General features: G+C 37.4%; 1 protein-coding gene across 8 annotated transcripts in view; it reads left to right on the top strand.

The window, feature by feature from the left end:
- Positions 1-27,168, top strand: part of SUGCT (succinyl-CoA:glutarate-CoA transferase) — a 706,709-nt gene that overhangs the window by 61,704 nt on the left and 617,837 nt on the right. For all 8 annotated transcript variants that reach the window (XR_004626996.1, XM_034665707.1, XM_034665695.1 and 5 more), the window contains exon 7: positions 25,936-26,027. Coding sequence is in view for 7 of the 8 variants with exons in the window: in XM_034665707.1 (XP_034521598.1) it covers positions 25,936-26,027 (92 nt within the window). In the remaining variant the exon portion in view is untranslated. The remainder of the gene's footprint in view (positions 1-25,935; positions 26,028-27,168) is intronic.

Below are 27,168 nucleotides of genomic sequence, written 5' to 3'. Positions count from 1 at the left end.
ATTTGTCCATTCTTATTTATTTGTTTGCTCATTCATATTAGCACAGGCTCATGCATATGTGTCTTACTCATTCGGTTATAGTCAGTTGCTATTGTTATTTATTTTGTTGCTAAAATTTCTCCAGCTTGGGGCACCTGGGTGGCTCAGTTAGTTAAGCGTCTGCCTTCAGCTTAGGTCATGATCCCAGGGTCCTGGGATTGAGTCCCGCATCAGGCTCTCTGTAGCAGGGAACCTGCTTTTCCTTCTCCCTCTACACCTCCCCTGTGCACGTTCCCTGTCTATCTTTCTCTCTCTCTGTCTCAAATAAATAAAATAAAATGAAATAAAAAAACTGTTAAAGTTTCTCCAGCTTTGTCCATGGGTTGCACTTTTAGGTTGGATTCTGTGTCTTCCTGACATATCTCCATCTTTTCCTGTCTTTTCCTCTCTGTTGCTCTCTCTCCCTCTCCTCCAACTTTTCCTCTTCCTCATCCTTTTTTTTAACATCACTTTCTGGCACTAGGACATGTTCATTTTGTATTTTCCTTGCCTTAGCCCTGCAACTAAGTGCTTTTTTAGATACATTATCTCACCGAATCCTCAAGATAGCCTTCTGAGGTGGATAGATATTAACTCCATTTTTAAATTTTTGAGGCTGAATCCATGTATCAAGTGGCATAGTGAGAACATGAAACAGCACTGTTTGAACCAAACAGAACCATTTTGTTATTGACCACTGAGATATATGCCTTCTCCTGAAAAGTTCATTCTCAGACAAATCCATTGAGAAAACACTTACTGGTATGGTGCAGATGTTTTCCCACAACCCTTCTTCCTCCTTCCAGGCCTTTCTTTCCCTGGGAACTCAGCAATGAATAAAACAGAGAAAAATCCCTGCCCTCATGAAGTCTACACTGTAGTGGGATAATAATAGCAATTACTGCACATAAGGAATGTTAGGTACTGTTTGTCACTTCATACATATTAAGAGAGAGAACTGAGGCACAATGAGGTTAAATCCCTTGTCCATGATCGATCGCCTGCTGGTTCAGTGACTTGTCCAGGATCTCTGCTGGTTCATTGACTTGTCCAGGGTTGCCCTGCTAGTAAGCAGTGGAGCCAGACTTTGAACCAGGCAGTCTCGCTGTTCTGCCTTTACCACTACATACTCTCTACTGTTGCTTTCCTGTGAGAAATGGAAGCTTATGAGAGTGAGTTACATATCTATACTCCAGATCTGTTGAACATAGGTCTAATCCCATTTGAATTATATGTAATAGAAATTCCTAATAATTTGGAAGCCACAGCTACAGTAGTTCTTTGGTTATTTCCATTAGAATGGGGAGAGCTCACTATCTGTGCCTGGAAACCCCTTGGATATTTTTAAATAGGGTTGTGATCTGTGACGCTTTGTGTGTCAGAACTGTGGACTGGGAGCCAAGGTTGGGGTTACAGTGATGTTCTTCATTAGGCGTGTCTTGGTTCTACACTGAGACTTGAAGTGGAAAGGCTGTATGGAGACGAGGGAATGTGTAATCTAGGAGATAATTGAGGTGTCAAGTTTATAGGCCTTGATGATGGGGGGAATGAGGTAAAGGACTGAGAAAGATCCCCAAAGTTTCTAGCATGGGCAGATATTTTAGAGTCAATCAGAGTTAGTGATGTCTCCCTTTTTCTGGGCTATATTATATGTTGATATTTTTAACCACAGCAATGCAAAACTTTTCAGATACCAACAAACAATAACTGGTCAAAGAGTTTTGTGTGTCATTTATTTCCTATCAAATGCAAATAATATTTAGAGGTAGCTGAGGGTTTGGAACTTTTATGTTTTGAGTGGCTCTGGATTTTGGAACGGCTGTTCTCCACTGGTAAGTAGAGGTAGGTGACCACAAGGCACAGCCCAGACCTTTTAGGAAAGAGCTGGCTATAATTATCTTTAGTAGGATAGAGCTATTGGGCCAAAAGTGAAATTTACTTACAATTTCCATCCATAGGAATGCCCTGTTCTACTTTCTTTACTTGTTTTGGGAAACAAAACTGTTTAAATTTTTTTTCATTTTTCTTTTCTTGGTGCAGATGACAGATAGCTTGCAAGAAAGCATGAAGGGAGGCGGGTGGGGGATGGGCAAAACAGATAAAAAGCATTCAGAGGTACAAACTTCCAGTTATAAAATACATAACTCACGGGAATGAAAAGCACGGCATAGGGAGCATTGTCAATAATATTCCTTTTTTTTTTTTAAGATTTTATTTATTTATTTGACAGAGATAGAGACAGCCAGCGAGAGAGGGAACACAAGCAGGGGGAGGGGGAGANGAGAGGAAGAAGCAGGCTTATAGTGAAGGAGCCTGATGTGGGGCTCGATCCCATAACGCTGGGATCACGCCCTGAGCCGAAGGCAGACGCTTAACCGCTGTGCCACCCAGGTGCCCCGAATTGTCAATAATATTCTAATTACGTTGCATGGTGACAGGTGGTGACTTGTCCTGGTCAGCATTGAGTAATATACAGAATTGTTAAATCGTTCTGTTGTACACCTGAAACTAATATAACATTGAATGTCAATTGTACTTAAATAAAAAAGGAAGCATGAAGAGACAAGCTGGCTAAACTTGCCTCGGAAGGGTGTTGTAATTTATTTGTACTCTCTTTCTGTAAGGAGGAGAGAAGGATGACAGGGCACTGGGAGGCCACATCCAAGGATATTGCTGGTGGAGTGTTCTCTTCTACTCTCTCCACTTGGATGCTGGTGTCTCCTCTCTCTCAACACTAGATCGCATGGCTGATTGTTCATAGCATCCATATATGAATTTAGCTAGAGGTTTGCAGCGCTGAGGTTTTTAGTCTCTTGCTTTTGTTGCCTGATACTATGATGAAGCTAGGGCCACAGATACCATGTGAAGTCCCCTCCCACCCCATCCTCAGCCAACTTCCTAACCCTGAATTGCTTCCAGAATTACTCTTGTCTTTACTCCTGCTCACAGTGCTTTTGCTCAGGTATCAAAGCATCCTGGTATCCTGTCCGTCTACAGTCCTTATGCAATTTCTCCTCTGTTTTGTACTAGGAAACAGAAAAGTTGCATGAGAATGATGGAGGACCCAAATTCTGGTTCTGGAAATCTTTCAGGTTTTTTTTTTTTTATGTGCAGTTTATGGAATCTAGAATTACTGACTGTGCCAGGGTACTCTTGGAAAATCTTGCATTTGTGGACTGATATGTTTGGCCACTTGCTGTTTGGCCCTTCTGAAAAAAGATGGCCTTGAAAAACTGTCACTAGTGTCCCTCGAGTTGGTCATGCATGGTTAGAGAGTTTCATTCCAAGAGGAAAGTTCACACAATTTAAAAGAAAGGGAATGAAAGCAAGAGATGCTTATTTTACTGTTCAGGGAACTATGCACATGTACTACTTTGTGGTAGTAATATTTCTATTACAGAATAGAGGAAGCCTGGCTCCCGATGTTCCAAATGAGAAAAAAAGGTTTGTAATTGGATATAACTCATGAATTGTCATTGGATGATCAGTCATCACAATTATAAACATCAGGTCACCTCGTCTCTTGGAGAGGCAGAGACCAGGCCATGTCTGTGGAGATTTTCCATGGGTGAGCCTCTATACACCAGACATGCTGGTTGTAGGGTTGGTGACTGCTCTTTGCATGTTTAAAGCAAACATCCAGCAGACACAATAAAACAAAAGTAAAAAATTAAAAAGTCCTTATCTGCAAAGGACTGAAAAAAACCATTGCAGATAATAACTTAATGTAGAAATTAAAAGGGACCTTATTAAAAAAAATCCCTTTGACCAAACTTTTTTCCTTAGAATTCTTAATCTTCTCTTCACTGCCTCATAAAAAGTATCAATTAATTAATTAGGACCTTGTAAAGATAAGGAAGTCTACCCTAGTCTCTGGCTGGTTTTCATTAGCATAGGAACATGTGGGGGAAAAACCCTTTTTTCCCCCGATTTATTTGAAGGTGGCCTGTATGGTTCTGGTTCAGAATAGTATGCATGTGATTATCACTCAAGAATGTGCTTCTTAATCCTTTGCACCAATGATGCTTTTAGTGGAAATTCTCCACTAAATGTTGNCCCCCCCCCCCCTCGTCCACCCTGCCCCTCCCAGGTTTTGATCTTTATTCTATCTTCCCATAGGTATTTTGATGGGATGTTGAGAGAAAGCATACTGGCCTTGGTGTCTGCTGCCATGTTAACTCAGAAGTTAGAAGAACCCTGATATTTCATCTGGCTCTAATGATATTCCCAGAGTGTTCCAGATATTTATTTACATCTGGTGCAAAGATAGTATTAATTAAAAACATAAAGCTGGCTTTGGAACTTGACTGTATCAGGAGGAAACTTGGCATTGGTTCCCAACTTTGTGATAAGTCTGTTACCAAGTACTTTCAGGCTATCAGACCATCAGGCCAAGTGATAGTCCCTGAGTGATGATGGAGGAACAAACTGCTTAATCGAAGTTGCATGTGGAGATGACAAAATCTGAAAGTCTTTAATCACTTCATCAAGGACATTTAACTGAGGGCTGCAACAGAGGATATTTTTATGCAGTGATTTCTCATATAATTTGGGAAGTTTTCTGTTCCTGGCACAGTTCCACAAATAAATAGAAGTACCTATTTCCTACAAAATAATGTTATCCTCACCTTGGTTTCTAATTCTAGCATGATAAATTCTTAATTATTTATTTTTGGATTATCCACAGAAATATGTTGAACCTGGGCCGACTCCCCCGATATAAAATGTTGGGAGTCATTTTCCTTTGCCCTTGTTGGGATTCTTGAAAGAAAATGTAATTCATCTTAATGTGAGTTTAGTTCAAATAATGAGGAAGATAAGTTTATTGATATAAAATCATAGTTTTATAGTGGGAATACAGTAACTGGACAGTTTTTTTTTTTTTTTTTGAGTCAGTGTCTTCACCATTGGTGGAGATGCCATAGATGAGTATAGTTAGATTTTCTTTGGACATTTGCCATGCACTTAGAAAAAAAAGCAGCTTTTCCTTTAATATTGGGAAGTATACTTTAAGACTATTGTTCATCAGGCATCTAATTGTAGAATAAACCAGATATTTATATTATCTATGTTTTTCTTTAGTTAAAATATCTGTTAGTGCTTTTTGCCAGCCACAAAAGGAATAAATGTTTATTGTGGGAAATTCTGAAAATAGAGGACTATAAAAAAGAAAATAATTATGAGTTATAGTCCCACCACCCTGAGATAACTATGTATGATTTTGGTACATTTCTATAATCATTTTTAAATTAAAAAAATTTTAATCTAACACTTACAGTTTCAAAAGAAATAGTTCTGCAAATTTATAATCTTAAACCAAAGGAAAAGACCTTGAATGGGACCTCTGGGATGATTTGGTGTTTGTTCCCTTGAGCTTGGTAGATAAGTGGACTGATATGTGATTCATGCCTGAGATATTTAGGGAGACAGAGGATGTCTGGAGGGCTGCGGTTTGGGAGCCACTGTGGTCTTGCCAATATTTCCTGTGGATCAGAGTGAGAAAGAGAAAAACACTGTGTGACTGCTTTAGATCCTGTCCAAGGGGGCAGAAGGAAGCTGGTGGTGTACTGATAATGTCTGGGGCTGAGGAGGGAACGTAAGTGATTATTAGCTGGAAAAGAGAGAGATTCTCCAGTGTAAAGAGGCCCTGGAGGTGAGAGACCACCGATGGAGTAAGGGAGGTCTTTGAAAAAGCCATTAAAGTACTCTATGAAACAAGTAGGCTTTTAACCCCTGCCAAGCCTAGATCACCATGATAATAGTACCAATTAAGTAAGACATTCCCTGCTGACTGTACTTCTCATTTTCCTCCACCCCCACCCCTTCTGGCATATGCCCAACCATGGATGCATTAGAAACTATGCTCAGCAAATGGGGAGGCTACATACAGTTGGATTCTGTTATTATTGGACACCAATGGTTTTTCTTAAATGCTACTGATTTTCTTGCAAGTAAAATTTACACATTGTAGATATTTATCAATTTTAGTGGAATAAAATGTTGTAACTGATTTACTAGAAATTAGATGACTATCCAGGTTCCTGTTTTGAGCACTGTGGTGGGTGTTCTCTTCGTTCCTGAAGTTTTGCTTCAAAGCACTGGACTTAGCTCGTCCTGACCTCTTTATAGCCTTGGTCTTGTGTCTTCACAAGTGATACTCTCATTGCAGCTTCAGGGAGGTATCTAGGAACATTGTGAGGGAGAACAGTGTAATATAGTGTTTTAAAGTTATTTAGCCTTTTCTTCAAATATCTTATCTAGAAGCCTAACACAGATAAAGCTGGAAGTGCTCAGATCAAAGCAGGGCAAAGAGAGCAGGGGGGTTGTCCGCATACAGTAGACTGGTTGAAATGTTGTCTCTGTCACTTACTGCTTATGTGGCTTTGGATAAGTTACTTACCCTTTCCAAGTGCAATTTTCTCATCTGTAAATTTAGGGTTATAAGAAAGGGTTATTATAAGGGTTAGTAAAGGGTTATTACAAGAAGTGTTCAGGAAATGGTAGCTATTCCTCCTTTGCTGCTGCTGCCTTCCTCTCCTCCTCTTCCTCTTTATCTTCCTCTTCTTCCTCAAGCACAGGGGCAAGTTATGTGGTGTTCAGGTGTGTTTTAGGACTCATTACTTATAGTTTATTATCCCAGGTACTTGGATGTACATATACTTTTGCTTTAGCCTTCTTTCTGCCTCTATCTGTCTGTCTATCTATCTATCTATCTATCTATCTATCTATCTATCTATCTAATACTCTATCATCTACCTACATTTTTTATGAACCCAATAAGAGTAACAAAAGTGTCCCTTTCTATAACAGGGAAGAGCTTTCCTTTTCCTTTATTTATATCAGTGTTGACTCTTGAATTCATGTTTTATTCAATCAGTTCCAGTCCTTTATTATCACTATTTATTTTGCTGCTCAGATTGCCCCAGATATGGTCAGTGGGAATACCTTCAAGATGTCCGCTGTGTCCTTTTGATATGTCCTCACCATTCTTTGAGCACTTTCTAAATTTTTGGCATGAGATGTTCTAGGTTATTCCTGTTTTATGTCCCCCTTCCTGTCCTAGTCCTGGAATTGACCATTTCTCCAAGGAGCCCTGGTTCCGTTGAGTGGAGAATTGTATTTAAAAACCAAGGTCTGAGCTCTAGATGTGCTCTTAACTGCAAACTTTTTTAAAGCTTCCTTCAGTTTATTCTACAATGATTATTTTCACCAGTGCCATTATATGTTATACACTATTTGTCCTGATTTCTTGTTACTTCCCTGCTTTTGGATTTGTTGTATACACATGTATAATACTACGTATTCCCTTGTTTAGGAAACATTGCTTGCCTAGAAGTCTGCACTTTTGGAAAGACTTTAATTGCTCCCAACTTTGGACAGTTCCAGGATTACTGGATTTTATTTGATACCTTTCTTACTTGGGTTACTGTTATCCTCTTGTTTCATTGATCTCTATTAAATAAAGATGTAGACTGTACTTAATTGAATATTTTTCTCTTGGCAATGAAAGAAGGCTAAAGGTGATCCTTGCTAATTTGTTACTCAGTCGAGTTATCCATTTATCTGGATTTGATTTGAGATGATATTTAGTCTCTCAGAGAGGTCAGTACTGAACATTTTTATGTTCTTTGCCTAGAATGTTCTTTCACAGTCTGACGTAGTGCTGCTATTTGGGGTGTGGGAATCTAGCTATAGGGAATTGGTTTTATGTGAGAGTCTGGCTGAATTTTTATTTTCTTTTCTACTCAGAGTATGTTTTATATTTCTGACATTTAAAATTTGATTTTATACCTGAAAATGAAAAATACATAGCAATAGTAATTCTATTATTCTTTAATGATTTTATGGGACATTTATCAGAATGTGAGCTGCATGTGTCTTATAGAAAATGTTGACTCTTGGGATATAGATATTTATAACTGCTAATATAATTTCTTTATAATAGATCCCATGAAAATATATTTGAATTTTTTTTTAATTCTTTTTTAAGAGATTTTATTTATTTATTTGTCAGAGAGAGAAAGCACAAGCAGGGGGAGCAGGAAGCAGGGGGAGAAGCAGGCTCCCTGCTGTGCAGGGAGCCCAATGCAGGACTTGATCCTAGGACTCTGGGATCATGACCTGAGCCAAAGGCAGACGCTTAACTGACTAAGTCACTCAGGCGTCCCTGTATTTGAATTCTTAATTTGAGGACAAATTCTGCAATTTATTTTCATTATATAAGTCTTTATAATAGTTTTTTTCATTCTCTACTTGAATAAGTCTCCTGGGATTTAGGATAATTTGTGTGTGTGTGTACATGATTGCAGTGTAGTCAAAGTGGCTTTTAGCAGGATGCATTGACATGGTCATGGAAGTCTTTATTTTATTTATTTATTTATTTTAGATTTTTATTTATTTATTTGACAGAGATAGAGACAGCCAGCAAGAGAGGGAACACAAGCAGGGGGAGTGGGAGAGGAAGAAGCAGGCTCATAGCGGAGGAGCCTGATGTGGGGCTCAATCCCATAATGCTGGGATCCCGCCCTGAGCTGAAGGCAGACGCTTAACCACTGTGCCACCCAGGCGCCCCCATGGAAGTCTTTAAAATTGTAGATTCCAGTTCAATGATGGAAGTATTGAAGAGTTTTAATTACTTTTCCATAAAAACATTGTGTATATTATAGACAAGAAAGTATCTTGATACCCACTTATCCCTAACTCCAGTCAGTCCTTTAAAAACATTTATTTTGATAGTTTATGTGAAGAGTATCATAGGCATGCATGAAATACTATAAAATACAAAAATATGCAGCAGTCAGGTGACAAATGTTTACATTAAGCGCTTACTGTGTGCTTATTGTTATGTTAACTAGTTGGGGAAACCGAAACCTATGCATAAGGAACAATTCTTAAACAAACATACTTTTATATATTAACATCATCAAACTGGTTATTGTAAAACGAAGTGGTAATTCTGTGATAAAGACAGACATCATCAGTGTAAACTTTTTTTTAATTTTGTATTTTCTTAGTATGCTTTTGCCACATGGCAGAATACTGCTTAACTTACAAATTTACTTACCCTTTCTGACTAGGAACATATGCTTATTATTATTATATTTTAGATGCTTTAGATGCTGCACAATTAGTCAACTAGTTTTGCTGCCTGTCTGTGATAGAGAGTGAGGGGTCACATTTCAAAGGTTATTGAGACAGCAAACCTAATGATTAATGTATCACATTTTTGGTCTTGGAACAATGTATGAACTGTTGATACTCATGGAAATATTTTGTAAAATATTTTGTAAAATAAAGGGAAAGAATTTCATCTATCTTGCCTTAACTAATCAAATGCTAATCAAATAGTTGATGAGAGGATATCCTTTTATAGAAATTTTCCAACCAACATATGAGTGTCCACAGTTTGATAATGACTTAACAGAATCACGGTGAGTAGCTGTGTGACCTTGGGTGAGGCACTTAGTCTCTCATAATTTCATTTTTCTCCATAGTAATTAAAATACCTCATGTACTTTTCGTGAGACTGCCATGAAGTGACACATACAAAGTTCCAGTACAGTTCCCACCAGCACACAACAGGTGCTCTGTACATGTTAATTATTATTCTTGAATTAATCGTATAAAACAGAAATGGCTAAGAAGGTTCTTTGATAGAATAAAACGCTCCTGTTCAGATGAAGGAGAACCTGATAGGGAAACTGAAATCTGGAGTGTTTGTTCTAGTTTTGCTAATGATTGGCTTAATGACTTTGGACAAGTCACTTAACTTCTGTAGGCCTCAGTTTTCACATCTGTAAGGCAAGAATTTGTGCACTAGACCCATTCAGCTTTAATATTCCTCGGTGTACTTTTGGATGTACAAAGTGAAATTTTCATATCATTAAAAATTTATTTTTTGACATTTAATGTAGTTACAGGAGAGTAGAGAGAGTAGTATAATGGTTCTTGAGGTACATGTACAGTCACCTCATGGCCAATCATATTTCGTCTATAATCCTACATATTCTCCACCCCCTCCCCGATTATTTAAAAGCAAATCTCAGGTTTTCTATCATTTCATTTCTAAATATTGCAGAATATATCCAAAAGGACTCTTTTTAAAGCATCAACACCCACTGTCATCACATGTAAATTAAAAATGACTGTAATTCCTTAATATCATTAAATATGCAGTTGATATTCAAATTGTCCCAACTCTCTTCCTCTTTCTCTTTATAGTCATTTTGAATTGGGATCCAAATGAAGTCTAGTCATTGCAGCTGATTGATTTTTTTTTTTTTAAGATTTTATTTATTTGAGAGAGAGAGGTGCACACAAGCAGGGGGTAGGGGGATAGGGAGAGGGAGAAGCAGACTCTCAGCTGAGCAGGGAGCCTGATGCGGGTTGAGGACCCTGAGCCCAGGACCCTGAGATCAGACCCGAGCTGAAGGCAGATGCTTAACTGACTGAGGCACTCAGGTGCCCCACAACTGATTGATAAGTTTCTTAAATCTTCTGTAATTTATATAGTTCCTCCTCAGTCTCTTTTTTTCTTGTAACTTGTTTAAAAAACCAGTTTATTGTCTTGTTGAGTTGAATTTTGCTGATACATTCCCATATGTTTAATTTTGTTGTTGTTGTTCTTTAAAAATTGACATCTGTAGGCTTGCTCAGATTTTGTTTGTTTGTTGGTGTTTTTTTTTTTTTTTTTTGTTAAGAATATTTCGTAGAAGGTGATGTGTAGTTCCACTAGGGGGCACATAAAGGCTAGCTGTTGCTCTCTTTGTGTTGGTAGAAGTCATTGATGATGATTGCCTAGATCTATTAATCCATTAGGAATTACAAAGTGGTAATATACTAATTCTGCCATTGCTGCTTCATATGTTGGTTGGAAAATTTCTATAAAAGGATATCCTCTCATCAACTATTTGATTAGCATTTGATTAGTTAAGGCAAGATAGATGAAATTCTTTCCCTTTATTTAATACCAGTTGTCATAATAATGAATTTATTCCCTCTTGTCTGCCAAGGGTGACTGATGATTTAAAAAAATATCATTATGAATTCTCAGAATTTAACACATTTGTTGTGTTTCAGTCCATTGCAGCTGTTATTTTTATTCATACTCAAAATGATCTTATCTTTGGCCATTGCGGGCCTTTTCAGGTATGGATTCTGCATTTTTTTTGACATGACCAATAGTCTTTGATAGCTTCCTTGATTTCTGATATAACAAGCTATTCTAGATGAATTTTGTATGTTTCCTGCCCCATCCTGGAATCAGCCATTTCTCCAAGGGATCCTAGTTCCTTTTAGTGGGAAATGGCATTTAGAGACCACAGTCTGGATAGAGGAATGCTCATTGCCACCGGGATAGTCTTTTTGGTTCTAGGCCTTTCCAGTGGACAGATAAGAAAATATTAAAAAAAAAAATTAAATCCATCAGGGCGCCTGGGTGGCTCAGTCAGTTAAGTGTCTGCCTTCAGCTCAGGTCATGTTCCCAGGGTCCTGGGATTGAGCCCTGCATCAGGCTCCCTGCTGAGCAGCGAGCCTGCTTCTCCCTCTCTGTTTCCCCCTGCTGCCTCCCCTGCTTGTGCTCTCTCATTCTCTCACTCTCTCTGTCAAATAAATAAATAAAAATCTTAAAAAAAAATCCATCAGTAGTTCATCATCTATCATTTTAATTCAGAAACATTTTATACATGAGAAAATGAGCAAAGAGAGAAGCAAAGTCCAGATTCACTGGACCTTGAAAATGTGGGGGTTAGAGGTGTTGACCCCCCCATTGCAGTTAAATCTGCATATAACTTTTGACCCCCAGAACTTAACTACTAATAGCCTACTTTTGACTGGAAGACTTACCAGTAACATAAATAATCAAATAGCACATATTTTATATGTTCATATGTATTATATATTGTATTCTTAACATAAGCTAGAGAAAAGAAAATTTTATTAAGAAAATCATAAGAGAAAATATATCTATGGTACTGTGCTGTATTTATTAGAAAAAATGTGTGTGAAAGTGGACCTGCATGGTTCAAACTTGTGTTGTTCAGGTGAGCTGTATTTATATGTATTTTGAAGGATTACTTTATTTATTGTAAAATATTTTATTGCCTTCTGATCTTCTTTCCGGTAAATAATCTATTGTTGGAGTTTCTGTAGCTGCTGGAATAGTAGTATTACCTATCTAGTGAATAGCATGCTGTTAGCTTTAAACATACTCCTGTTTTGTTTTTGATTTCATTAACAAGATAGATAGTAGTCCTCTTTGAAACCTCCTTCTTTATTTTCCATAATAGCCCGTTATCGACTAAGTCTGTATCTTGAAGGGGATTATCTTTACTAGACAGATGGGGGAGGTGGGAGTCACAAGTAAAATGGCACCTACAGAGGCCCAGAGGAATGAAAGAGCCTTGGTATTTGGAGAGCAGTTATACTAAGTATGAGTTGCTTTGGAGGAGTGACAGGAGATAAGATGTATGGGGTAGTTAGGGCCAGGTCACAAAAGACTTAGTTTGTCATACTAAGGAATTTTTATCCTGTAGGGCAACTTAATAAGAATTTAATAAGGGAAATGACTTGATCAGAATTACATATTTGAAAGGTCTTTGTAGCCCTGTGAACAATAAACTGAGGCAGGGGGACCAGTAAGTAAGCTATTTCAAGTCATAAGGGCTTAGACGGATTTGAGAGTTATTTAGCAGATCAAAGAAGAAGTCCGTGACCAACTGGATATGGGCAGAAACTGAAGAAAAGAGTCCAGGATGACCCTTAGGTTTCTGGATTGTGCAGATATGTGGGTGAAGTTTCATTCAGTGAAGCAAGTGTTGAAGAAGGAGCAGTCTGGATTGGTGGCCTGTGAGGGTGACTGAGGTGGGATGATACTTTCTGTTTAGGGCATCTTTACACTTGTGGTACCTTGGATTTTTTGGTAGAGATGTCTGTACACACACAAGCAAACATCTTTATGTATAAGGATTCCGACTTGGGTTAAAATCTTAGCTCTGCCACTTCTATCTGTGTGACCTTGGACAGGTCACTTAACCTTTCTAAGCCTCAGGTTTTATAGCTGTAAAAAAGGGATAATGGTACCTAACTCCTAAGGTTTTTATGTGAATTAAGTGATTTAGTGGACAAACATCTACCACTGTCTAATGCATAATAACTTGATAAATAGTCATTATTATTCTAGATAGGGTGTTGTCAGTATCTTGTTTGGGGCTGTGATAAGGATGAAATTCATTAGAGAGAACACTGAGGTTAAGAGAAGGGGCCAAAGATGTATGGACTCTTAGGGAATGTCGGTGGTTAACCCTGGAAAATTTAGTTGCCTGGACCTTCCCATATTGTTCTTGCCCCCGAGCCCCAGACAGTTTATTTCAGGTATTACTAGAGGAAGTACAATTTAATCTTTGTTTTATAGCCAGTGGAAGATGTGTTATTTCTATTTCCCTAGCTTATTTATTTATATTCATTCCTTTAATACACATTTGCTGAAATACTGTTAGACATTATTTTAAGTGCTGAAGATACCCCAGAGAACATACACCTCCATCACAGCTAACATTCTAGAGGAGAGACATATATTCATCTGATAAGTTAAGTATCAGATGGTGATAAGTACTTTAGGGAGAATGAAAATATCATAAAATGCTAGGGAGTTCCTGGAAACCTGTGTTAGATTGGGTGGTTAGGGAGTGCCTCTTCGAAGAGGGTGTGTTCAGGATCACATAATCAGTAGTAGCCAGCCATGTGACGACTGGAAGAAAGAACATTCTAGGTAGTGCAAAGTCTCCAGGATGGAAATAAGTTGTGGGTGTATTCAGAGAACAGCAAGAAGACCAGTGGGACTCAAGATAAAGGGCAGTGGGAAAATTGATGACATTAGTCCAGAGAGCAGGCATGACTAAGACACAAGGATAAAGAGTTTGGATTTACTCTAGGTGACTTGGAATGTCCATAGAAAGCATTAGGCAGGAAAGTAGTACACTGATTTACATTTTAGGGAGATCACTGTGATCACAAGAGGCAAGCTCAAGGGAGGGAGACCAGAAGCAGGAGGCTAATGACAGAGGCTAGATGAGAGATGCTTTATTTTGTTCCCTGTTCTCTTTTTATGATCAGGCCAAAGCTCCATGCTAGAGCTCTCATTTGCTTGGAAGCCTCACAGCTGTCCTTGAACTGATCCCCCTCAGGAGAGTTATGCTGATAATGGAGGTGCTGTGGGCCTGGAGTGGACAGAGACAAGCAGTGATTGCTTGGTGAGGTCCTTGACCTGCATCCTCAACAAGGGTGCATGAATGGGATTCGAAATATGTTCAGTTATTTTCTTCAGGGTAGAATTCATAGCTTCCTGCCAGTTTGTTGAAGGGCTATTTGGCCCTCAGAAGGTTAACCTTTGATAACTTGTTGAGCACTGTGGGAGCTCCTGCTTTCTAAGTGCTCTTAGGTTAAGGAGAAAAAGAAAGCACAGTTAGACATAATTAAGAAGAAAGATGAGTGAAGCCAGGAGCGGGAAGGCCAGATCATCTGGTATTCGGGGCAAATATTAAAAGAAGAAATCTTTTCCCTTTAGTTTCTTTTCCTCACAGTTTTGCTTCGGCCTGGAAATGTGTTTTGCTTTATAGTCAATGTTCATAAATGCCACAAGATGGCGAGGTTGCTCCTTAAAATGAATGTGACTAAGGGGGTGAGGGGGGAGAAAGAGAAAGAGAGGGAGAGAGATTTACTGAGACACAGAGAGAGGAGAAAGAAAACAAGGGAAAGAATGAATGAATGTGTAGTGTTCCTCTCTGATTTTCCATAACCTCCTTAATTTTCCTCACCCCATTACTTGAACATACAGTAGAACTGACATGCTTAGATTTTTTCTCTTTAATTTGGATTTTGATCATGGTTGTTTTGGAATTGTAAAGCTAGAATAACATTGAAAAGAACTATCTGGATCCCATGCTTACCATTTTTTTTTTAGCTCTTTACTAAATTATTGATAAATCACCCTCACATCGCCAACAGAGTAAGCTTTACAAAATAGCATTTGACGATATCAGTTCCCTGCTTTAAAACTTATATGTATTGTCAGAAACATTTTTGGATAGTCCTGACAGTCAGCATTCAAATAGTTAAGGTTAAGTGTAAGATGAAAAGGTGGAATAATTTTGACTCCTATTGTGGTGGGATGGTCAAGTACAATGGTCAAGAAAGAATTCTTGGGAGGTTGCGTGGTGCAACTTAACTATGTTTATTTAAGTAGCATTGGGACAGGACCCATGGACAGAAAGAGCTGCACTTTTTACTGTATGAAGCTGGTGGTTATATGCTTAGTGCTCAAGGGGGAGGGGACATGCAGGGAGTATTAGATCATTAATGTCTTCTTCAAATTACTACTTGTAAAATAGTTTTAAAAGATTTCTCTGGTGCTTATCATTCAGCTTGATACGAACTATCAGTGAGATGTACAAGCAGTCATGAGACCCTTTAAGAATGTGGTAACCAGCACATATTTAATCCTTATAGAAACTATGCAGGCTATAGGTCAGCCTTCTGGGCTAAAGACGAATATTTTTCTGCTTCTATCCCTCATCAGTATTATAAAATATGCGTGTGCGCACACACACACACACACAACGTGTGTGTGTGTATATATATATAATTTATTATTTTATTATTGTCAACTTTTTCTCTAAAATGAACAAATACAAGTTTCCAAGTACAAAAACTTTTAATTTTTGTGTTATTAACAACATAATTGCAATGCTTAGAATATTTATTCTCATCATTTCAACACACCTCAAGGCAGTTTTCTTTTTGTTATTCTCGGTATTTTGTGGAAAGGGTAAGCTACTATATTATTAGTATATTGATTAATGCATGTTTATTAATGAAGTATATTTAGCTCTCAAAATGCACTTTGCTTATGCTGTCTTATCAAGTAAAATCCTCATAAGAAATCTATGTGATAAAAATTGAATATTGCCATTTTACAGATGAAGACATGGAGGAGGTTCAGGGAGATCAGATAAATTGTCGAAGATGTAGTAGTTCACACAGCAATAATTTGAATCCAGGTTTTTTTCAGTCCTGAAACTCATCCTTATTCATTGTGCCATACTACCTCCATGAGAAAAACTATATTTCTTTTTATTTTTAAAAGTTTAATTAATTATTTTTGAGAGAGATAGTATGCACACACCTGAAGTAGGAGGAGGGGCAGAGGGATAAGGAGAGAGAGAATCTTAAGCAGGCTCTACGCCCAGCGCAGAGCCTGATGCTTGATCTGACGACCATGAGATCTTGACCTGAGCGAAATCAACAGTTGGTTCCTTAACTGACTGAGCCACCTTGGTGCCCCTATTTCTCTTTAAAAGAAGTATTTGGAAGTTGTAATTTAAAGTAATTACGTATTTATGCCTCCTCTTTGTTGTAAACTGAACGAAAGAATTTGTATCACAAGGCAACTATTATGGTGTACTTTTATTTAACAAGTTGTTTGTTTTTCTGAGCATTTTTTCCTGCAGGCCTTTATTTAGAAGACTCCCTTTAGAGTTGTGCTGATGATGAGGGGTCTCGATTTGTCCCCTTTGTGGGATTTGGGCTCCTGGCCAGATTCCTGAGCACCTGATTTTCCTCACTGAGAGCCAACTGAAACTTAATTCTTTCTCTTGACTTCCTGTTGAGATAACAGGTGGTTCACAGAACACAGGGTTCCTGTCTTATGGTGGAGCTTTTCTCTGCTCCAGGGGGCCTGTTTAATGCTGGAGATACCGGAGTTTTAAAAACTGTTGTGTAGAATACTGGAAGCTTAGTCTAGGGTGCCCTTTACAGTTGTAAACTAGCTGCCCTGGAATATGAATTCATTCCTAATGCTTGGTTTTTAATTTCTGTATTTATGGAGAATGTTGCCTTATACTTTGTTTCCCATTATGTTCCCTTCATATATCCCATTTTTGCTTATCTAAAGATTTAAAAAGTAACAGTTCAGAATTTACAGATTTTGTTTTTGCAATTGGAATACAAACATAGCAGAGTCTAGGATTTTGTGTGACTGGTTTTTACCTGAATCAAGACTTTTTTTAAATGGTTTTACTTTGTTCTTCATACAATAGTTCTAACTGAAAAATAAATGTAGTGGAAAGAAGATTGTCTATGAATAAATAATTATGGAAGTTGCTAATGGATTTATTATATGTTTTTCTCTACTTTTATGTGTGAAACTTTCCGTAATAATGCATAAAGAAGATGTTGTGACATCTTTTTCTGTCATCGGTAATGATAAATATAATTTAATCTTGAACTGCTTTAATTTCTTAATGCTAAGTGATAATTTTATCTGGGGATTTTGTTTTAATATCTATATTTTTTTCTTTATTCCCAAGCCACATGAAAAATAAATGACAAAATTGTGTATATTTAAAGTGCACAGCGTGTTTCTGTATCTGTGCTATTTTGAATAATGCTACAGTGAATAGAGGAGTCCAGATACCTTATGGAGATACTGATTTCATTTACATGGGATATGTATACCCAGAAGTGGGATTGCTGGAACACAGGGTAGTTCCATTTTTAATTTATTTTATTGAGGAATTTTCATAATGTTTTCTGTAATAGCTGTATCAATTTACATTCCTACCAATAGTGCTCAAGAGTTCCATTTTTTTCCATGACCTTGCCAACATTTGTTATCTCTTGTCTATGATAATAGCCATCCTAACAAGGGTGTGGTGATATCTCACTGTGGGTTTGATTTGCATTTCCCTGATGATTAGTGAAGTTGAGCACCTTTTCATGTACCTATTGGTCTTTTGTTATGTCTTCTTTGGAAAAATGTTTATTCAGGTCCTTCGCCCATTTTAAAATCAGATTATTTGATTTTTTTGTGCTATTCCGTTGTACGAGTTCCATATACATTTTGGATGTTAACCCCTTATCAGATATATGGTTTACAAATGCTTTCTCCCATTCTGTAGGTTGCCTTTTCATTTCTGATTGTTCCCTTTGCTTCACAGAAGCCTTTTAGTTTAACGTAATTCCATTTGTCTATTTTTGCCTTTGCTTTTGGTGTCATCCAAAAATTATTGCCAAGGCCAGTGTGAAGGAGCTTTCTCTTTATGTTTTCTTCTAGAAATTTTCTGGTTTCATATATAACATTTAAGTCTTTAAACCATTTTGAGTTGCTTTTTGTGTAGTGTAAGATAGGGATCCATTTCATTCTTTTGCATGTGGATATCTGTTTTTTTCCAGCATCATTTATTGGACAGACTGTCCATTACCATTGTGTGTTCTTGGTACTCCTGTTAAAGATTAGTTGACCATATATGCATGGGTTTATTTTTGGGCTCTGTATTCTGTTCCATTGGTCTATTTGTCTGTTTTTATGCCAGTACCACATACTGTTTTGATTACTGTAGCTTTGTAATATTTTTTGAAATCAAGAAGTGTGATGTCTCCAGCTTTGTTCTTTTACTTACAATAGCTTTGGCTGCTTGGGGTCTTTTGTGGTTTCATGTATATTTTAGGATTATTTTTCTAATTCCATAAAAAGTGCATTGGGATTTTCATAGAAATTGTGTTGAATCTGTAGATGGCTTTGGGTAGTGTTGACATTTTGACAGTGTTAATCTTCCAGTCCAAGAGCACGGTAATCTTTCCATTTAATGTGTCTTCAGTTTCTTCCGTTATTGTCTTATAATCTTCAGTGTACAGATATTTTATCTTTTTGGTTAATATATTACAAATATAGTTTTTAAAGATTTTATTTATTCATTTGAGAGACAGAGAGAGGACAAGCAGGGGGAGAGGCAGAGGGGGAGGGAGAAGCACACTCCCTGCTGAGCTGGGTACACGGTGTGGGGCTCGCAGGACATGGAGAGCATGACCTGAGCCGAAGGCAGATGGTTATCTGAGCCACCCAGGTCCCTTGATATTTTATTGTTTTTGATACTATTATAAATGGGATTGCTTTCTTAATTTCTCTTTCATATAATTTGTTGTTAGTGCATAGAAATGCAACAGATTTTTTAAAAATTTATTTATTTGATAAAGGTGTGAGAGAGAGTGTGAGTGGGGGGAGGGACAGAGGGAAAGAGAAAATCTCAGGAAGACTTCCCACTGGGCACAGAGCCCAACATGGGGCTCGACCACAACCCAGAGATAATGACCTGAGATGAAACCAAGACTCAGATACTCAACTGACCGAATCCCTGAGGCACCTCAAATGCAGCAGATTTTTGTATGTTGATTTTGTATCCTGAAATTTTACTAAATTTCAGTTTTTTGATGGAACCTTAAGGGTTTTCTGTATGTAGGACCATGTCATTCACAAACAGACAGTTTTACTTCTTCCTTTCTGATTTGGATGCATTTTATTTCCTTTTCTTGCTTAATTGCTTTGGGTAGATGTTCCAATACTATGTTGAATAGAAGTGGTAAGAGTAGGTACTATTGTTTTGTTCCTGATTTTAGAGGAAAAGCTTTTAGCTTTTCTCCATTTGGTATGGTGTTAGGTCTGGGTTTGGCATATATGGACTTTATTATGTTGTGGTACATTCCCTCTATACTCAATTTGTTGACAGTTTTTATTATAAATGAATGTTGAATTTTGTCAGGTGCTTTATCTGTATCTATTGAGATGATCATATGGTTTTTTCCTTCATTTTGTTGATGTGATGTATCACATTGATTGATTGTGGATGTTGAACCATCCTTGCATTCCTGGAATAAATCCAGTTGATCATGGTGTATTTAAAAATGTTCTGTTGAATTTGGTTTGCTAATTTTTGCTGAGGACTTTTGTATCATCAGGGTTATTGGCCTGTAATTTTCTTTTCTTGTAGTGTCCTTGTTGGTTTTAGTGTCAGGATAATGCTGGTCTTGTAAAATGAGTTTAGAAGCATTCCCTTCTCTTCTATTTTTTGTAAGTATTTGAGAAAGATTGATATTAATTCTTCTTTAAATATTTAGTACAACTCACCAGTGAAGCCATTTGGTCTTGGACTTTTGCATTTTAGGATGTTTTTGATTACTGATACAATCTCCTTACTAGTAATTGGTCTATTCAGATTTTATATTTCTTCATGATTCATTCTTCGTAGGTCATATGTAGGAATTTATCCATTTATTGTAGGTTGTCTGGTTTGTTGTTGTATAGTTGTTCATAATAGTCTCTTATGTCCTTTGTATTTCTATGGCATCAGTTGTAACTTGTCTTTCATTTCTGATTTTTCTTATTTGAGTTCTGTCTCTTTTTTTCTTAATTATCTAGCTAAAGTTTATTTTGTTAATTTTTTCATATTTATCTGTTCTGATTTTTGTTATTTCCTTCTGTCTGCTAACTTTGGGCTTAGTTTGTTCTTTTTTTCTAGTTCCTTGAGATGTAAAATTAGGTTGTTTGAGATCTTTCTTTTTTCTCATTGTGGGCATTTGTCACTATAAACTTCCCTCTTAGAATGGCTTTTACTGTATCTTACAAGTTTTGTTAAGTTGTATTTTCATTTTCATTTGTCTCAAGATTTTTTTGGTTTATCTTTTGATTTCTTCTTTGATCCATTGGTCTTCTTCAGGAGCATGTTGTTTAATCTCAATGTATTTGTGAATTTTCCAACTTTCTTCTTATACTTGATTTCTAGTTTAATACCTTTATGATCAGAAAAAGTGCTTAAGAAGGTTTCAGTCTTCTTAAATTAATTAAGACTAGTTTTGCAGCCTAACATATGGTTTATCCTAGAGAAGTTTTCATGGATATGCTTGAGCAAAATGTGTATTTTGCTGCTTTTGGGTGGAATGTTCTATAAATGTCTGTTAAATCCATCTGGTTTAATGTGTAGTTCAAGTGCAATGATTTCTTATTGATTTTCTTTCTTTATTACCTACCCATTGTTGAGAGTGAGGTATTCAACCCTACTGTTAATGTATTGCTATCTATTTCTCCCTTCATGTCTATTAATATTTGCTTTAAATATTTAGTTGCTTCTATGTTAGGTTCATAAATATTTACAAATGTTATATCCTGTAATTGGATTGACTTTTTTATCATTATGTAATGCCCTTCTTTGTCTCTTATTAGAATCGTTGGCTAAAAGTCTATTTTACTTGATATAAATATAGCTACTCCTGCTTTCTTTTGGTTCCATTTGCATATAATATTTTTTTCTATCCCTTCATTTTCAGTCTGTGTACTTAAACCTGAAGTAAGTCTCTTGTAGGCAGCATGTAGTTGGGTCTTTTTTTTTTTTTTTCTTTAAATCCATTTAACTACTCTATGTCTTTTGATAGGAGAATTTAGTGCATTTGCTTTAAAGTAATTATTGATAGGTATGGACTTTTCTATGTCATTTTGTTAATTCTTTTCTGGTTGTTTTGTAACTGCTGTTTCTTTCTTCCTCTTTTGTTTTCTTCTTTTATGATTTGATGATTTTCTGTGGTGGTATGCTTAGATTTCTTTCTCTTTTGTATATCTGCTATAGGTTTTTGCTTTGTGCTATCATGAAGCTTCTGTAAAACATCTTATAACAGTCTATTTTACTTTCTCTTTTCTTTTTTTTTTTTTTTTTAAGATTTATTTCTTAGAGAGAGAGAGCACACAGGGGCAGAGGGAAAGGGAGAGACAGTCCTAAGGAGATTCTCGCCGAGTGTGGATCCTGATTCAGGGCTTGATCTCTTGACTCTGAGATCATAACCTGAGCTGAAACCAAGAGTTGGATGCTCAACTGACTGTGCTACTCAGGCGCCCCATAACAGTCTATTTTAAGCTGATAATAACCTAACTTGAATGTATATGAAACTTCTGAATTTTTACATTGTCCCCTGACATTTTAAGGTTTTGATGTCACAATTTACATTTTTAAATGTATCCATTAAGAAATTACTGTCATTATGGGAGTTCTTAATAAACTTTTGTCTTTTAACTTTTATATTATAGTTATATAAGTGACTTACCCACCACCATTACAACATTAGAACATTTTGAATTTACCTATATATTTACCTTTTCTGGTGTGTTTTATACTTTGATATGTTTTAATGTAACTAATTAGCACTCTTTTGTTTCAGCCTGAAGAACTCATTTTAACATGTCTTGTAAGGGTGGTCTAGTGGTGATGAGGTCCTCCAGCTTTTGTTTGTCTGGAAAATTCTCTATCTCTTCTTTGATTCTGAAGGATAACTCTGTTGGATAGAGTGTCCTTGGCTGGCAACATTTTTATTTCAGCACTTTGAATATCTCATTCTATTTCCTTCTGGCCTGCATGGTTTTTGTAAAATCTACTGATAGACTTACGACAGTTTTCTTGTATGCTTTTCTCTTGCTGGTTCTCTCTTTGTAACTTTTGACAATTTAATTATAATGTATCTGGGTGTGACTCTCTTTAGATTCATCTTATTTGGTACTTTTTGGGCTACCTGGATCTGGATATCTTATTTTTTCTTTCAGATAAGGGCAGTTTTGAGGCATTTCTTTAAATAAGCTTTTGCCTCTTCCTCTCTCTTTTCTTCTTCTAAGACCTCTTTAATGAGTATATTGGCCTTTTTGATGATGTCCCATAAGTTCCTTAAGCTATCTTCACCCTTTTTCCTGTTTGCTCCTCTGATTGGATATATTCCACTGCCTGTTTTCTAATTTCCTATTCTTTTCTTCCAGTTGATCTAGTCTGTGGTTGAGTGTCTCCATCGAATTTTTCACTTTAGTTATTATATTCTTCAGCTCTGTGATTTCTGTGGTACTTTTTAATAATTTCTCTCTCTTTGTTGAAATCGTCACTTTGGTCATGCATTGCTTTCCTGTGGAATTCTCACTTTATTCATGCCTTGCTTGTCTGATCTTGGTAAGCATTTTTTGATTGTTATTTTGAACTCTCTATCAGATAAATAACTTATTTCCATTTCCTTCAGATCAGTTTCTGGAGATTTACCTTTTTCTTTTGTTTGGAATTCCACATATTCCTGTTTCTCCATTTTTTTTTGGATTCTCTGTTTTGGTTTCTGTGTATTAGCTAAAACAGCCACTGCTCTCAGTCTTGGGACTGGTCTTGTGTAGGAGATGAATCTCATCAATCAGCCTGGTCTGAGCTCCAGGTTCCCTCAAATCTTTATGATTGCCTTTGTTCTTAGTGGCTCCTAGTGGTTGAGGGTGTGCCAGGATCCATTAATGTCCCCAGGGGGATGATAGCAGTTAGCACCTAGGTGCAGGTTGATTAGAAGCTGGACCTCAGACAATGAGCTGGGAAAGTATGCAGTCAGACCCTTCTGGGGAGAAGGTGAGAGACAGGTGTTTTTGCCTTCTTCTTCACTAAGCCCAGATGTATAGCCATGGAGTTTGCTATTCAAAAACTATTACTTTGTTTGGTATAGCCCCGTTGGACTTGTGAATGCAAAACCCATTGTCTGTTGGAGCCAGATGATCTGGGGTCCCATCCATTGGGCAGTAGGTGCAAAAGCTGGTGTGCCAGACATGTGTAGAAGCTCTTTCCAGAGAGACTCTGTTGACCTGGTATTGTTGGAGTGAGCTTGAGTGTGACCCACCAGCTCTTTTGGGTTCCAGGCGGGATTGCAGTCAGCACCTAGGTGTATGTTAATTACTGTCCAAATCCTCAGGTAGCAGCTTGTAAAGTATGCAGTGAGACCCTTGGATGGATGGTTTTGCCTGATCCTTCTGTGCTGATCCCTGGGAAGATAGCTGTGGTTAGTGCTTGTGCACCTGTCAACAACTTCTTTTTCTGTTTGTTATAGTCCGACGGGACTTGTGAATGTAAGCTCTGCTGGGTCTCAGAGCTAGGTGCTTTGGGGCCTGTCCCTCAGGTGGGAGCCTTAAAAGTTGGGGCACCAGATATGTGGTCCAAACCCTTCACTCCTTGAGGGGAAGTTGGGAGTTGAAGGTTCCCTCCTGATTTTATAGTGTTGTGCCTGGAGTGGGGTTTAAACACCTATTTAGATGTGGGTATTTTCTCTATCACCAAATTATAGGAGTCAAACAACTAGTTCTGGATTTTTCTCAGAGGGAGTTGCTCGACGTGGAGCTATGCATTTGTTGTGTCTGTGGGAAGAGAAAAATTCAGGAACCTCCTGTATTGCCATTTTGGTAAAAAAACAAAACAAAAACTTCTTTAGTTTCTTTATTAATTTAGTTGTTATAGATTATTTGTCTTTTTAAATTATTTTATGTGACAAGTATTTATTCATTCATTCAATGAACGTTATTGAATACTTCACTAGATGCTGTGAATACAGCAATGTTTCAAATAGAAAAAAAATTCTGGAGCATACATTTTGGTAGGGGAGGAGACAGAAAATAAATCAGTAAAACACATAACTGTATTATATATCTTGTAATAAGTGTTACGAAGACAAATGTAGTCAGGTAAAGGGGATTAAGAGTGAGAAACAAGAGTGCTCTTTTATAAAAGTTCTCCGGGGAAGGTCTTTCTGGTAAGGAGACGTTTGAGTGCAGATTTGGAGGATGTGAGGGAGTGTGAGGTATGTGGATATATGGAGTGAAATGGAGGGAGAGCGTTCCAAGTGGCTGGAGAAAGCAAGCAAAGGCCCGGAGGCACCTCTTTTTGATCTTCCTAAAGTGAGTTATGTAGGAAATTTCAGCTAATAGCTGATGGCTGTGGAAGGCTTTTCATGTATCCTGTCTCTGGTTGATAACATAGGATATGGGGACAGATTCATGTAGTACCTGAAATAACCTGTATTGTTCAACAATAAGTGCCAGGACTGAGGGGAGTAGGAGAAACCACTGCGTTCTCTTGATTTTTGCTGATGGCCAAAAAAAAAAAAAAAAAAAAAAAAAAAAAAAAAAAAAAAAAAAAAAAAAANAGAAAAATACCTTCACCTTCTTTTTGTAATCTTAAAGAGCACTGTTAGGTCATGGGATCATATTATTTATGTTCAAAAATTTAGTCGGGGTGCCTGGGTGGCTCAGTGGGTTAAGCGTCTGCCTTCAGCTCTGGTCATGATCCCAGGGTCCTAGGATCGAGCCCCGCATCAGCTGCTTCTCCTCTCCCTTTGCTCCTCCCCCCCACCCCCACTCATGCTCTCTCTGTCAAATAAATAAATAAATAGAATCTTTAAAAAAATTTATCTATCTATCTATCTATCTATCTATCTATCTATCTATCTATATATCTGAGAAAATATGTGAACAGAATCCAGAGAGACACTATTTTATTTTACTTGGTATATTGTTTTGTATAGAACAAGAGTAGTGTATATGAACAGAGTCTGGGAGGTAAGATTAAATGAGTGAATCAGGCATAAAGTAGTTAAGAGTTGTGGAGGAATGACAAGTTAGAGAATTTATTTCCCTGTGTATAGGGAAGAGCTGTTACTTAACTCTAATCGTTTGTTGTGTCGGCCTAGTTTCGAACTTATTTTCTGAATTTTCAAGAAAAGCTAGAAATTTGCATTTTATGTGCTATCTCCTGTTTTTTTTAGAATGTTGGAAACTAAATAAAAACGAAATTCAGGGGGCGCCTGGGTGGCACAGCGGTTAAGCGTCTGCCTTTGGCTCAGGTTGTGATCCTGGCGTTATGGGATCAAGCCCCACATCAGGCTCCTCCACTATGAGCCTGCTTCTTCCTCTCCCACTCTCCCTGCTTGTGTTCCCTCTCTCGCTGGCTGTCTCTATCTCTGTCGAATAAATAAATAAAATCTTTAAAAAAACCCCAACCAAACAAACAAAAAAACCCCGAAATTCAGGACACTCTTCAGGCCAGACAACATTCATTCAGGTGGGATCTGGCCCTCAAGTTACCAGTTTGCAACCTTTTGGGGCATAAGATCATAAATAATTTTTATTGCTTCCTTTTCAAAGGATACCATCAATCTCATAGTAATAAATTGCAGCAAGATTTCTGGACACAGAAGATTTTAACACATCATTGTACTCTTGCTCTCCCTGCATGATGCTGACTATGTCTATTCATCTCATTTTAGGGTATGGTCAGACAGGTCCACTGTCTCAGCGAGCTGGTTATGATGCTGTTGCCTCTGCTGTTTCTGGTCTGATGCATATCACAGGGCCTGAGGTAGGTATCATTCTTTAGAATATTCATAAATTTCCTCCTGTTCATTCCAAAGGGATTTTCCTATTCACTAACCTATAAGCTTAAATTTGAGTTGATTTTAGAAAGAAGCAAGGGGAAGTGAATTCTTACCAAAAATGGACGTGTTTATTACAAAGATACTTGAGGTTAAATGTTTATATGGCCCCATGGAAAATAACAAATTTTTTTGGCCCCATGGAAAATAACAGTTTTTTTTAGCAAGAAGCAACAGATCAATTAATGAACACTTGATCTGTTTTGGTATTATAATTTTGCATTTGTATTATAATTATTCAAGCTTGGTATAGGCACCTGCGTATGACTTTTGAATATTCCTTCTGTGAAGTAGAATGTCTGACTAGAGCAGACTACAGATGCCCATTTCTATCAGAGTACCTCATGTGTACACAGTAGAGGGTCTCATTTCCCTCTGGAATATTAATAGGTAGTTATGGGTTTTAAAATTTGTTACTTAAAGCCTCAGGTGGATGGTGTCTGATTGTTACATACATTAGGTTCTGACAGTGGGAGAATTATTTGATTTTAGAGCAATCCTTCTTTATTAATAATAGGTTAGGAATTTCTTAAGAAATACTCAGATGGCTAAAATGTGTTTGCTTATTAGATTGAAGGCAGACTCTTAGGAAACGGACTCTTCGAGAAAACTGAGAATGGCATGAAAGTTAAAGAAAAGTGTGATTCCCAGTTTGTTTCTCAGAGTCCATAGTCTCTCATGGTTCTGGGGGCTTCAGGGGTAAGGGGGTGGGGGACTGGGATAGGCCGGTGATGGGTATTAAGGAGGGCACGTATTGCATGGAGCACTGAGTGTTAAACGCAAACAATGAAGCATGGAACACTACATCAAAAACTAAGGATGTATTGTATGGTGACTAACATAACATAATAAAAAATTAAAAAAAAATAAAAGTGTGAGAGCCTAATAAATAAAAATAATGAAAGACACCCATTTCCAAAACAGCTTGGATTGGTAGGCGTAAAACCTTTTTCCACTTAGGTGTTCCTTCCCTGAATCACTTGAGTCAGTGAGTTCTTTAGGAAATACGGCTGCAGTTCTGGGATTAATGGAGACAGAGTGACCTCGAGTCTTTTGCAGCCTTTACTT

The sequence above is a fragment of the Ailuropoda melanoleuca genome, chromosome 1, assembly GCF_002007445.2.
Source record: "Ailuropoda melanoleuca isolate Jingjing chromosome 1, ASM200744v2, whole genome shotgun sequence".
NCBI lineage: Eukaryota > Metazoa > Chordata > Mammalia > Carnivora > Ursidae > Ailuropoda > Ailuropoda melanoleuca.
This window is presented reverse-complemented; position numbering and strand designations above follow the sequence as displayed.